General features: G+C 39.8%; 1 protein-coding gene across 3 annotated transcripts in view; it reads right to left on the minus strand.

Moving 5' to 3' along the window:
• Window positions 1-14,186, minus strand: part of NRP1 (neuropilin 1) — a 173,750-nt gene that overhangs the window by 15,741 nt on the left and 143,823 nt on the right. For 2 of the 3 annotated variants that reach the window (XM_081109669.1, XM_081109668.1), the window contains 2 exons: window positions 5,393-5,497; window positions 142-201 (listed from right to left, as the gene is read on the minus strand). In XM_081109669.1, the coding sequence (XP_080965795.1) occupies window positions 142-201; window positions 5,393-5,497 (165 nt within the window). The remainder of the gene's footprint in view (window positions 1-141; window positions 202-5,392; window positions 5,498-14,186) is intronic. The other variant, XM_081109670.1, reaches the window with a different exon arrangement.

Below are 14,186 nucleotides of genomic sequence, written 5' to 3' on the forward strand. Positions count from 1 at the left end.
CCAGATGCTGCATGGTATCTCTTTTCTAGGGTTTTGAGAGAAGCTGAATCCAGAAGTACAGCAATGCTCTATTTTAGAAGGGGACGGGGAGGGAAAACAGGCATATGGGAAATCAACCACATTTTCTATTTTATTTGATACCTGATTGTATGGTGCTGTCTATTATGGTTGACTTTTCTGTGGTCAGCACAGTGGTACCACCTGAAAAACAAAAGAGTAACATACAAAAGTGAGAAAAATGAAAAATTGTAGAGAATATGCAGTAGAGTAATGTATGCTTACATACATTAGATAGAGGAGAACATTTCCACAGAAAATCCTTCTGTTAATCTCAGCTGTAGTCATTATTTTGTTTAAATTTTGCTCATCACAATGTCAAGCTCAAATAAACTATTATTTTTTACCCAGCACATTTAGTCATAAGACATCCAGGTAGGAGAGAGAATTTGATACTTCATTCCAAGGTCATCCCCTGATTCCTATACTGAACATGGCATGCCATTGCAACAGTGAAAGCAAAGGCCTCCAAATGTCCTCAGCAACTAGGGCATTAAACCTGGCCAAGACCTCTAAGTTTTGAAGAGTTTCCCAAGGTTGCAGATGTGTGCCTTCAGGGGAGTTGCAAGGCTGGTCCTACAATCGCTTTTAAAAACTGGTGGTTTAAACTGGGTGGCAGTAGTTCCTCCTTTTTTCCCCCTACAATAATAGTTGTTTATTTTTCCCCAAGGACAGATATTCTGCCCAGTATGTAGCTGGGAAACGCTGCAGGAAAATGAGAAGGGGAGAAGCATTTCCTCACAGTTCCAAGGAACTGGAGATTGCACAAATAACACCCTGAGCAGTGTGAACTTTCAGTCAGTTTGGGTTGACTTTGAAATTGCTGGTCAGGGGACCATGTGGACACTTAGCTGTGTCCTTTTTCCCCCTTTCTTAGCTCTTCCATTGTCTACTCTTTATCATTATATTTCTGTCCTAAACTTGCCCAACCAGATGAATCACCTGAACGTTTGTTGAGATTGCAGTTCCCAATCCATTTACCCTCCTCAGATCTCACTGAAAACCAGAATCTCTGGGGGTCAGCCCTTGAAATATGTAATTCTGAAAACTTCTCAGGTGAGTCTTATACTGAAATAAGCTTGGGAAAGAGTGTTTTGCTGTTTATTGCCTATGTGCTTGTTTAGGCATTTCTCCTTAAGAGTGTCTGCACTGCAGACCATGGTCAGAGACTATCTGTTCTCCCAAGAGATAAAGTCCTGGGCAGACTCAGAGCAAGGAAGGCATGGGGTGGACCTATGACTGTCATGAAGAGTTTTGGAGGTGATTAAAGGATGCCATTGTAGACCTACCAGTAGTATCATTCAATAAAGATCTGTGATCATCTCTATTGTACCCAGCCCTAGTCCTATCCTGCAGCTCCCAAAGATTAGAAATCATCCAGATCATGAATCAGAGCTGCAGAACCATGCTCTTGGAATGGTCTGAAGATTTCTGAGCTAGCCTGCTGCCGCACCAAGTCATGTCAACCCTGTTCTCCCAATAAATGTTCCAGCTAAGTGGTCACACAGGTTTGTGGCTTCAATGAGGTAGGCAACAGAAAAAAGGAATTATATGTATTATGGGTTAGGAAGGTGACTCTATAATGGCAGAATTGGAGGGAGGCCAAAATACATTAGCATTCTATTCCCGGTGTTCTTTTAGGAGAAAAACTCACTTTATAAAACCAATATGCATTATCCGTTTTATTATAGGTTGGAAGCCAAATTCCACTCTTGGGTAAACACAGGTCCAATGTGAAATCTGGCCTCCCAGTGCCTTTGAAGACAATCCTATTATGTAATGAGTTCAAAGCCACTTGCAAATAAATAACTTGGAGGTGAATTTTCACCTTGGCAAGCAAATACTGGAGAGCAAAACCTCTCATTCCCATGCGCTTGGTACATTTCACCTGGAATTCAGTGTTGTTTGTAAGAAGTGAGCATTTTACTGTAATATTTATCTCTCTCTGTATACAAACAGGTCACCCCAGGAGGAGAAATTAAAGCAACAACATCTGCTTTAAAAGACTGAACCCTGTTTAATAGAGCCTTGATCCTAATCTCCTCCACCTATCTGGGTTAAAGTGAGAATGCTTTTAGTTTGTTTTTCTTGTACTGAAAATTCAAGACTTGCAGCTCTGAAGGTAAAGCCTGTGCCAGAGTGAGCAAAGAGAATGCAGAGTTGTGTGTGTACCTAGGACGTGACTTGTTTACATGTGAAAAGGCACCTGACTTAGGTGATGGTTTTGCTCCTTGCAAATATTTATATATGCATAACCTTTTTCAGGAAAGGATACCAAACAGCTTCACTAAGCAAATTTGGTTATAATGCAATAAATACATATGAAGCATGAAATGCCTTCTAAAATCCCTTCTTGATGAGGGCGTGAAGTGTGCATTATGAACACCCCAGAAGTTCTTAGTATGATGCATATATTTGTAGAATTATTGAGACAAATGTGATGGCCTGAGAAAATAACTCTTTTTTGCCATAGTAATATGAACAGGAATAAAATTTTTTTCTATGTACACAAAAAATGATTTTAAAAGCTGTAGATAAACCATAACCTTAGAGTTTTAAAGGATTGCCAGTTTTCCACTACAAATGACTCATTTTCTGTGGTTTGTAATTGTTGCCATACACAATTTGCTCCAGGCTAATATACTTGCTCTATTTCATTCAAAGGTTTTAGTTTCAATTGATTCAGTAATGAACTGATATAAAAATGAGAAAGTTGGTTGTTCTGATATGAGGAGTAAATCTGAGGCTTTGTTCTAATCTATATTAACTGACCATTTTAGGGTATATAAAGAAAAGAACCCTCACCACAGAGGCTAATTGAAAAGGATATACTTCAGTGATTGCAGCCATTCCTTTTTATGAGGAATTTCACTACAGATGTGTGAAATGTTCTATTAAAAGCCTGAGGTTTGGGGCAGTGCTTACAGGCAACCCTGGGAAGGTTCTATGGGACCGGGTTCATAGAATGGTACTCTGTTTTTAACCTCAGCTGTAGGGTTTTCAGCTTGAACTTGACATCTTGCAAAGAAATGGACTGTATTAATTAGAGTAATTTTTGTGGCTTATGGCTACATATATACGCTTTATTTTCAAATGCACAAAGCAATGTAGCATTTATTGGCCACATGAATGCATTATCCAATAACATTATGCACTGTTATGAAGTTACATGGTAGTGCCTTCAGTTTCACATACGGAAATTAATTTTGTGGGCTCTCTGAATCCTTTCTGGGTAAAAATACAGACCTACATCCAAGGTTTCAATCTAAGTGAGAGTCAGATGCTATATGAAACTGCATTTTGACCCGGATAAAGCTTCCATAGTACCTTTTACAACAATAGGGTGGAAATTGCCTTGGCCAATTTCAAACTGATACAATTTCATTTCCCCACTTGCCTAACATTTGCTCTGCCATTCCAATTGGAAGAAAGGTCACTTGCTAGCTTTGAGGGTTTTAGAATATTATGGAGTAACGAAAGGCCCAGTGTGTGAAATTGCACAAGACCCCAGGCCCGCCGCACTGTGAGACCGAGGCCTGCTGTGCCACTGACCAGTTGTTTGGTCATTACAACATTACGGCATTATGGTCACTGGCCTTTTATAATATAGACTAGAGGCCCAGTGCACAAAAATTTGTGCACTCGAGGGGGTCCCTCAGCCCTGCATTTGCCCTCTCCCAGTCTGGGACTCCTCGGGGGATGACCACCTGCTGGCTTAGGCCTGTTCCCTGGGGGATCAGGCCTAAACTGGCAATCAGACATCCCTCTGGAAGCCTGGGAGCCCTCAGGGATGTCCACTTGCCAGTGGGGAGCAGGTCTAAGTGGCAGTCGGACATCCTTAGGGCTGCTGAGGAGGAGGGAGAGGCTCCCACCACCACCACTGTACTGGCAGCCGTCAGCCTGGCTGGTGGCTAAGCAGAACTCCCCTGGTGGGAGTGCACTGACCACCAAGGGGCAGCTCCTGCATTGAGCGTCTGCCCCCTGGTGGTCAGTGTGTGTCATAGTGACTAGTCATTCCCAGTCGTTCTGCTGTTAGGGTCAATTTGCATATTACCCCTTTATTGTATAGGATAGAGGCCTGGTGCATGGGTGGGTGCCAGCTGGTTTGCCCTGAAGGGTGTCCCAGATCAGGGTGGCGGTCCTGCTGGGGTGCCTGGCCAGCCTGGGTGAGAGGCTGAGGGCTGTTTTCAGACTGGCCACACCCCCTTCAGGGTGGGGGGTCCCCGCTGGAGTGCCTGGCCAGCCTGGGTGAGGGGCTGAGGGCCATTTTCAGGCTGGCCACATCCCCTTCAGGGAGGGGGATCCTGCTGGGGTGCCTGGCCAGCCTGGGTGACGGGCTGATGGCTGTTTACAGGCTGGCCAAGCCCCCCAGTGGGGACCCTCACCCCATGAGGGTGTGGCCATCCTCACCTGGGTGAGGAGCTGATGGCTGTTTGTAGGCTGGCCACGGCCTCCGGCTACCCAAGCTCCCAATGGAGGCTGGCTGGAAGAAGGAATCTGGGATTTATTTATCTTCTATAATTAAAACTTTGTTGCCTTGAGCAGAGGCCACAGCCGGCCAGGGTAGGCGGGAACATTGGCTTCCTCCATTGCTGGGGCAACCAAGCCTCCTGCTTGCTCCAGCTCTGTGACTGCTGGCCGCCATCTTTGTTGGGTTAATTTGCATATAGTCACTCTGATTGGCAGGTGGGCGTGGCTTGGGACATAGTGGAGGTGCGGTCAATTTGCATGTTTCTCTTTTATTAATTAGATACTCTAAATTAATTAGTGAGCTATTTGGCACACAACAGCCCTGATATACTTGCTAGTCAGTGGTAATGTGTAATGACAATTGATTCTGTCATTGAAACTTTTAATGTAAAATGATTTACCAAATCCTAACTTAAAAGCTGCATTTCAAATACAAGCCTAATTTCATCAATTAGCTGGATAAAGGATCCACTCAAAAAAGTATCCTCACTAGAAAGGAAAAATAAACATTCTAAAGTGTGTGTAATTAATGTGTTATGGGGGTGGGGGGTTGAAGATGGGGATATGTTTAGCACTTTAGCCATGGAGAAATACTTATTCAATTAAAATAATCCTAGCATCAGCTCTGAAAATGCCTAAAATTATAATTTCAAATGGCCGTGACTATTAAGAACAAGTTCTTTACATGGAGGAAATAACGATGCATGTCTTCTGGCAAGGCTGCCTTTGTTGAGACAGTTCTGCTACCACCCTCATGACCACCACCATGAGGAGCTACACAAACACAAACAGGTATTAATTAGGTGGTCTCAATGGCAGTATGAACTGAAATGGCATAGCAATGGGATGGAGATGGTTTCTGCACCTGTGAGCTGGAAGTCATCACCTGTTCCACTGTGGCAGTTGGCCTGGTCATCATCACATTCATCCACCAGGTTCCCATTGGGAGTGGTAGGTCCAGCTGTAGGTGCTGAAACAAGATCCAAGGATTAATATCTCACCTCTGAAATGTATTCTCAAAGCTCTGGCTATTGAATCTACTAACACTTTTGCAGGAAACTCAAATCTGTGGCAAGGAGGCCAGGAGCATGATTTACCTCTTTCTAGAGCTAAATAGACTTGAATTTTCCAGAATCCATTGGGGACTGCTTTGTTTTGGTATTTGATTCATATCTACTGAATGGAGTTGGGTGCCTTAGCATTTTTTACATTGTTATGTGCATAAACATCCTTTTCCTGGAAGTTCTTGAATTCTCACTAGTTATTTATTCATGATCCTGGAGCTGAGAACTTTGATTTTACACGTATTGCTTGAACTGTTTTTCCTTTCATTTTTAAGGTGCTGGAGAACTCCCTTGTCATGAATTCTTTTATATTCTTAGTACTTACTTAGTTTCCTAAGTTCATATTATATTTTTTCCTCCAAAGAGATTCCCAACACATTCAGTTTTAGAACAACATTGATTTTTTTTTGTTGTTCTTTAAAGAGTAACTCTGCTTCCATCAATTTATGGCCCCTCTCCAGATCAGGTGTCTGGGAGAACTTTTCTGATATATCCTGGGGTCATTTTACCTTAATTCCCAGAGGACTGCATTCCACTGTTGGCAGGTATTCACATACTTTGAGTTTGTAGATGTAATGTATCCAACATTAATCAAAGACTGCTTTTAAAGTTCTTTAAATTTAGTTTGATCTACTTTTTTCAGCTTGTTATTCATTTTTGAAACCTGTTTAATATTATATAGTTTGGGGCATACATTTCTCATATGAGGCTGGAGATAATGTACAGTTCTCTTGATGTTTGAGAATCAGACAAGAGTGGGGGCCTGATCTCTAATAGCTTCCAGCCAGTAGGAATGTGCTGGTAATTGCTGCTTTCTCAGTAAAAATTTCACCTTGTTATTGTGCTTACTGAACAGAGTTATGAAAAATGTAGAAATGTAGCTAGTTTCAACTTCCTCAACTGTCCAAAAGCACACACCAACAGTAACGAGGAAATCAGCACATACAGATATCATGCACGCTGTTTAGGCATACAGTCACACTTTGTAAAATGCATACACAGATATTCCAGGCTCTGCTTATTTTTCTCAATTTTATTTTTATATATATTTTAATTACAGATCATATGCAATATTATATTAGTTACAAGTGCACAGCATAGTGGTTAAATATTTATATAACTTATGAAGTGATCACCATGATAGTCTAGTATCCACCTGGAACCACATAGTTATTACAATATTATTTATTATATGAGAGGCCCAGTGCATGAAATTCATGCATGCGGGGGTGTGTCCCTCAGCCCAGCCTACACCCTCTCCAATCTGGGACCCCTCGAGGGATGTCCGACTGCCCGTTTAGGCCCAATCAGTCAGACATCCCTCTCACAATCCAGGCCTGCTGGCTCCCAACCACTTGCCTGCCTGCCTGCCTGCCTGATTGCCCCTAACCACTTCTGCCTGCCAGCCTGAACGACACCTAACTGCTCCCCTGCCAGCCCAATTGCCCCCAACTGCGCCCCCCTGCCAGCCTGGTCACCCCTAACTGTCCTCCCCTGCAGGCCTGGTCACCCCTAACTACCCTCCCCTGCCAGCCTGGTTGTCCCCAACTGCCCTCTCCTGCTGGCCTGGTCACCCCTAACTGCCCTCCCCTGCCAACCTGGTCACCCCTAACTGCCCTCCCCTGCAGGCCTGGTCCCCCCAACTGACTTCCCCTGCAGGCCTTGTCCCCCCAACTGCCCTCCCCTGCAGGCCTGTTCCCCTCCAACTGCCCTCGCCTGCAGGCCTGGTCCCCCCAACTGCCCTCTCCTGCTGGCCTGGTCTCCCCCAACTGCCCTCCCTTACAGCCTGGTCCCCCCCAACTGTCCTCCCCAGAAGGCCATGGTTGTCCCTAACTGTCCTCCCCTGCAGGCCTAATTGCCCCCAATTGCCCTCCCTTGCAGACCTGGTTCCTCCCTACTGCCCTCCCCTGCTGGCCTGATCACCCACAACTGCCCTCCCCTGCCGGTCATCTTGTGGTGGCCATCTTGTGTCCACATGGGGGTGGCCATCTTGTGTGTTGGAGTGATGGTCAATTTGCATATTACCTCTTTATTATATAGGATTCCCTATGCTGTATTTTACATCCCTTTGACTATTTTGTAGCAGCCAATTTGTAAGTTTTAATCTCTTCACCTTTTTCATCCAGCCCTTAATGCCCATTTCCACCTGATAACCATCAGTTTGTTCTCTGTATCTCTTTCAGTTTTGTTTGTTCATTTATTTTGTTTTTTAGACTCCACATATAAGTGAACTCAAATGGTATTTGTCTTTCTCTGCCTGACTTACTTAGCACAATATACTCTAGGTATATCCTTGTGATTGCAAATATTAATATTTCATTCCTTTTTATGACTGAGTGATATTCCATTGTATATATGTACCACATTTTCTTTATCCATTCATCTGATGGACATTTAGGTTGCTTTTATATCTTAGTTATTGTAAATAACACTGCAGTGAACAAAAAGATGCATATATATTTTTGAAATAGTGTTACAATTTCTTCGAATAAATACCCAGAAGTGGAATTGTTGGGTTATAAGGTAGTTTCACTTTTAATTTTTTTAAGGAATATACATACTATTTTAAACAGTGTCTGTACCAATTTGCAATTCTGCTGATAGTGCATGGGGGTTCTGTTTTCTACACATTGTTGCCAGCATTTGTTGTTTGTTGATGTATTGATAACCATTCAGACAGGCATGAGGTAATATCTTATTGCAATTTTGATTTACATTTCTCTGACAATTAAATTGTGCTGCTATGAACATAGAGGTGCATATATCCTTTCTGACTGGTGTATCTGATTTCTTGGGATATATGCCTAGAGTGGGATTACTGGGTCAAAAGAGAGTTGCATTTTTAATTTTTTTAGGAAACTCCATACTGTTTACCACAGTGGCTGCACCAGTGTGCATTCCCACCAGCAGTGCACAAGTGTTCCCTTTTCTCCACATCCTCACCAGCACTTTTCATTTTTTGATTTGTTGATGATAGCCATTCTGACAGGTGTGAGATGGTATCTCATATCATTTTGATTTGCATCTCTCAGATGATTAGTGACTTTGAGCATGTTTTCATATGTCTCCTGGCCTTCTGTATGTCCACTTTCTAAAAGTATCTATTTAGGTCCTTTGCTCATTTTTTGATTGGACTGTTTATCTTCCTTTGTTAATATGTATGAGTTCCCAATAAATTTTGGAAATTAGGTCCTTATCTGATATAACATTGGCAAATATGTTCTCCCATGCAGTGGGCTTTCTTATTGTTTTTCTGATAGTTTCTTTTGCTGTACAGAAGCTTTTTATTTTGATGCAGTCCCATTTGTTTATTTTCTCCTTAGTTTCCATTGCCATAGGAGCTATATCAGTAAAGATAGTGCTTCAGTATCATATGTCTGATATTTTGCTGCCTCTGGATTCTTCTAAGATTTTGATGGTTTCTCATGTTATGTTTATGTTCTTCATCCATTTTGAGTTTATTTTTGTGTATGCTGTAAGTTGGTGGTCTAGTTTCATTTTTTGCATGTAACTATCCAGTTTTCGCCACATCATTTATTGAAGAGACTATCTTTATTCCCCTGGTATGGTCTTGTCTCCTTTGTCAAATATTCATTCAGCAAAGTAGCTTGGGTCGATTGCTGGGTTCTCTGTTCTGTTCCATTGGTCTATATGTCTGCTTTTGTGCCAGTACCAGGCAGTTTTCAGAACAGTAGCTTTGTAATACAGCTTGTTATCTGGTATTGTAATCCCTCCAACTTCTTTCTTCTTTCTCAAGGTTGTTGTGGCTATTCGTGGTCATTTTTTATTCCATGTGAATTTTTAGAAAGTTTACTATAGGTCTGTGAAATATATCATTGTTATTTTAATGAGGATTGCATTAAATCTATAGATTGCTTTGGGTAGTATGGACATTTAATGATGTTGATTCTATGAATCCATGAACACAAGATGTTTTTCCATTAGTTATGTCTTCCTCTATCTCTTCTTTCAATGTCCTATAGTTTTCTGAGTACAGGTATTTTACTTCCTTAGTTAAGTTTATTCCTAAGTATCTTAATTTTTTTGGTGCAATGGTAAATGGGATTGTTTTTGTTGTTTCTCTTTCTGTGAGTTCATTATTGGCGCATAAAAAAAGCCATAGATTTCTGGGTGTTAATTTTGTATCCTGCTACATTGCCAAATTCATTTATTAAATCTAGTAGTTTTTTGATGGAATCATTAGAGTTTTCTATGTACAATATCATGTCATCTGTGAATAAGGACAGTTTTACTTCTTCTTTTCCAATTTGGATGCCTTTTATTTCTTCTCCTTGTCTAATCACTATGGCTAGCACTTCCAGTAATATGTCAAACAAGATTGTTGTGGCTATTTGAGATCTTCTGTAGTTCCATATAAATTTTAGAATTATTTCTTCTAATTCTGTAAAAAATTCCATTGGTATTTTGAAAGAGATTGCACTGAATCTATAGATTGCTTCTTATCAATGACATGGTATATGCAGCCAATTATTTGTATCTCCTTCAATTTCTTTACAGTCTTATTATATTTTCCAAGAACAGATCTTTTATCTCCTTGGTTAAATTTATTCCAAGGTATTTTTTTGGATGAAATTTTACATGGAATTGTTTTCTTACTTTTTCTTTCTAATAGTTTGTTATTGGTGTGTAAAAAATACAACCAAGCCCAGCTGGTGTGTCTCAGTGGTTGAGCATTGACCCATGAACCAAGAGGTCATGGTTTGATTCCTGGCCTGGGGACATACCTAGGTTGTGGGATCAATTCCAAGTCGTGGGGCAGGGGGGGGGGGGTTTGGCATGCAGAAAGCAGCCAATTGATGTTTCTCTCATATCACTGATGTTTCTCTCTCTCTCTCCCTTTCCTTTCTCTGCAATCAATAAGAGCATATTAAAAATAAAATAAAAATGCAACCAATTTCTGAATATTAATTTTGTATCTCACTACATTACTGAATTCATTTATCAGTTCTAATAGTTTTTTTTTTGTTTTTTTTTTTGCAGAATCTTTTGGGTTCTTTATATATGGTACCATGTCATCTGAAAATAATGATAGTTTTACTTCTTTCCTTCCAATTTGGATTCATTTTATTTATTTTTCTTGTCTGATTACTGTGGCTAGGACTTTCAATACCATGTTAAATAAAAGTGGCATTTTATACAATATAGTGTCTTGTTCCTGATCTTAATGAAAACACTTTTAGCTTTTTCTCATGGAGAATAAAGGTAGCTGGGGGTTTGTCATATATAGCTTTTATTAGTTGAGCTATGTTTGCTCTATTCCCACTTTTCTGAGGGTTGTTCTCTTTCTCCATAAATGGATGCTGGATTTTGTCAAATGCTTTTTCTGCAATTATTGATATCAGCATATGTTTTTTACCCATTATTTTTAAGTGGTGTATCATATTAAATGACTTATGGATAATAAACCAAACTTGCATCCCTGGAATAAATTCCACTTGATCCATCTTTTTAATGTATTGATGAATTAAGTTTGCTAATATTTTGTTGAGCATTTTTCCATCTATATTTATCAGGGATATTGGCCTAAACATTTTCTTTTCTTGCAATGTGTTTGTTGGGTTTTGGAACCAGAGTAATATTGGTCCCATAAAATAGACTAAGAGCTTTCACTTTTCTTAAAATTTTTTGAAATAGTTTGAGAAGAATAAGCGTTAATTCGTCTTTGAATGTTTGTTAAAATTCACCTGTGAAGCCATAAGTCCTGGACTGTAGTTTTTTTGGGAATTTTTAAATTGCTGATTCAATGCTGTTTGTAGTAACTGGTCTGTTCAAATTTTCTATTTCTTCTTGATTTTAGTCTTGGAAGAGTGTTTGTTTTTAGGAATTTATCCATTTCTTCCAGATTGTCCAATATGTTGGCATATAATTGTTTAGAGTATTTTCTTATAATCCTTTGTATTTTTTTTTGTATCAGTTGTCACTTCTCTTCCATTTATGATTTTATTTATTTGTGTTCTCTCTCTCTTTGTTTTTTTTCTTGATGAGTCTGGTTAAAGGTTTATTAATTTTCTTTATCTTTTAAAAGAATCAGCTCTGGGTTTCATTGATCTTTTGAATTGCTTTTTAGACTCCTTGCTATTTATCTCTGCTCTGATCTTTATTATTTCCTTCTTTTTATTAACTTTGGGCTTTGTTTGTTATTCTTTTTCTAGTTCCTTTGGATGTAAGGCTAGATAATTTATTTTAAATGTTCCTTGCTTCTTGCGGTAGGCTGTAATGTTATGAATTTTCCTCTTTGGCCTGCTTTCACTATCCCATACATTTTGGGTGATAGTGTTTTTATTTTCAATTGTCTCAAGGTATCTTTTTATTTCTTCCCTCACCTCAATGTTAATCCATTCAATATTTATTGTAAAAGTATATTTAGCTTCCATGTGATTGCATGTTTTCCAATTTTTTTCTTGTGACTGATTTCTAGTTTCATACCATTATAGTCAGAGAAGATGATTAATATAAATTCAGTGTTCTTAAATTTATTGAGACTTGTTTTGTGTTCTAACATGTGGTCTATCCTAGAATAAGTTCCATTTGCACTTCAGAAGAATGTATATTCTACTGCTTTGGGCTGCAATGCTCTGAAGAAATTAATTAAATTTTTATGACCTAGTATGTCATTTAAGGCTGCTGTTTCCTGGTTGATTTTCTGTCTGGAAGATCTATCCATTGATGTCAACAGGATGTTAAAATCCCCTACTATGACTGTATTACTGTCAATCTTTCCCTTTATGTCCATCAAGATTACTTTATATATTTAGGTGGTTCAATGTTGGGTGCATAAATGTTCACAAGGGTTATATCCCCTTGTTAGCATGCTCCATTTATTATTATGCAGTGTTCTTCTTTGTCTCTTATTATAGCATTTCTTTGACAGTTTATTTTGTCAGATATAATTATTGGTACCCCCGTTTTTCAAAATTTCAGCTTGTATCCTACTTTTAGTCTGTGTGTAGCTTTCTTTCTGAGGTCTCTTGTAGACTGTAAATATATTAGTCTCATTTTCTTATTCATTCAGCTACCTAATGTCTTTTGATTGGAGCACTGAAGTTATTTACATTTGAAGTGATTATTGATAGGTACATATTTATTGCCATTTTATTCTTTACTAGAGGCCCGGTGCATGAAATTCATGCAGGGGGGGTGCACCGTCTCCAATCTGAGACCCTTCAGGGGATGTACGATGGACAGTTTAGGCCCGATCCTGGGTATTGGGACTAAACCGGCAGTGTGAAATCCCTCTCACAATCCTGGACCACTGGCTCCTAATTGCTCACCTGCCTGCATGCCTGGTTTCCCCTAACTTCCCCCTCCCCCCTGCCAGCCTGGTCACCCCTCATGGTGCCCCCACTGTCCTGGTCATCCCACACAGCCTGCTGTTCAGTTGTTTGGTCATCCCTCACTAACCTCTCTGCCGGCGTGGTCACGTCATGCAGCCTGCTTGTTCAGTGGTTTGGTCGTCCCTCACTAATCCCCCTGCTGGCCTGGCTGTAGGCAGCCATCTTGTGAGGGTGTAAGGGTTAATTTGCATATTACCTCTTTATTATATAGAATAACTATGTTTCTCTATTTTTTCCCTCCTCCTTCTTTTTTAAAGACTACCCTTTAACATTTGTTGTAATACTGGTTTGGTGGCAATGAACTCCTTTAGCTTTTTCTCAGCTGGAAGCACTTTATTTCTTCTTCAGTTTTAAATTATAGCCTTACTGGGTAGCATAGTCTTGGTTATAGGTCTTTGCTTTTCATCACTTTGAATATTTCATGCCAATCTTTTCTGCCCTGAAATGCTTCTGTTGAGAAATCAGCTGATATTCATCTTGAAATTCCCCTGTAGGTAACTGACTATCTTTCTCTTGCTGTTTTTAAGATTCTCTCTTTGTCCTTAACCTTTGCCATTTTAATTATGATGTGTCTTGGTGTGGGCCTCTTTGGGTTCATCTTGTTCAGGACTCTCTGCACTTCCTGGACTTTCGTGTCTTTTTCCTTCACCAGGTTAGCAAAGTTATTATCCATTATTTCTTCAAATAAGTTCTCAATCCCTTAATCTTTGTTTTTCTTCTGGTAGCCCTATTGAAGTGGTGTTGTTGCATTTCATGTTGTCTCAAAGGTCCTTTAAACTATCATCATTTTTTTAAAATTCTTTCTTCTCTTTGCTACTCTGATTGGATGTTTTCTGCTACCTTTTCTTCCAAATCACTGATTTGATCCTCTGTTTCTGTTTATTCCTTTGTATTGTATTCTTCATTTGAGATATTGTGTTCTTCATTTGTTAGTTGTCCTTTTTCATGCTGTTGAAGTTCTCAATAAATTCCTTGAAGTTATTACTAAGTTCCTTGAACATTGTTAAAACCATTATTATTTGTGTGTGTGTTTTCCTTTTTTAAAATTGTTTAAAGTATTGCATGTCTCCTTTTTCCCCGATTGACTCCTCTCTGGCCACTCCCACCCCCCAGGATAAGCCCCCACTGCCCCAGTGTCCATGTTCATTGGTTATGCTAATATGCATGCATACAAGTCCTTTGGTTTACCTCTTACCCCTCCTACCTCCCCCTGCCTTCCCTGTGAAGTTGGACAGTCTGT

Source organism: Myotis nattereri (genome assembly GCF_964212035.1).
Source record: "Myotis nattereri genome assembly, chromosome: 1".
Taxonomy (NCBI): Eukaryota; Metazoa; Chordata; class Mammalia; order Chiroptera; family Vespertilionidae; genus Myotis; species Myotis nattereri.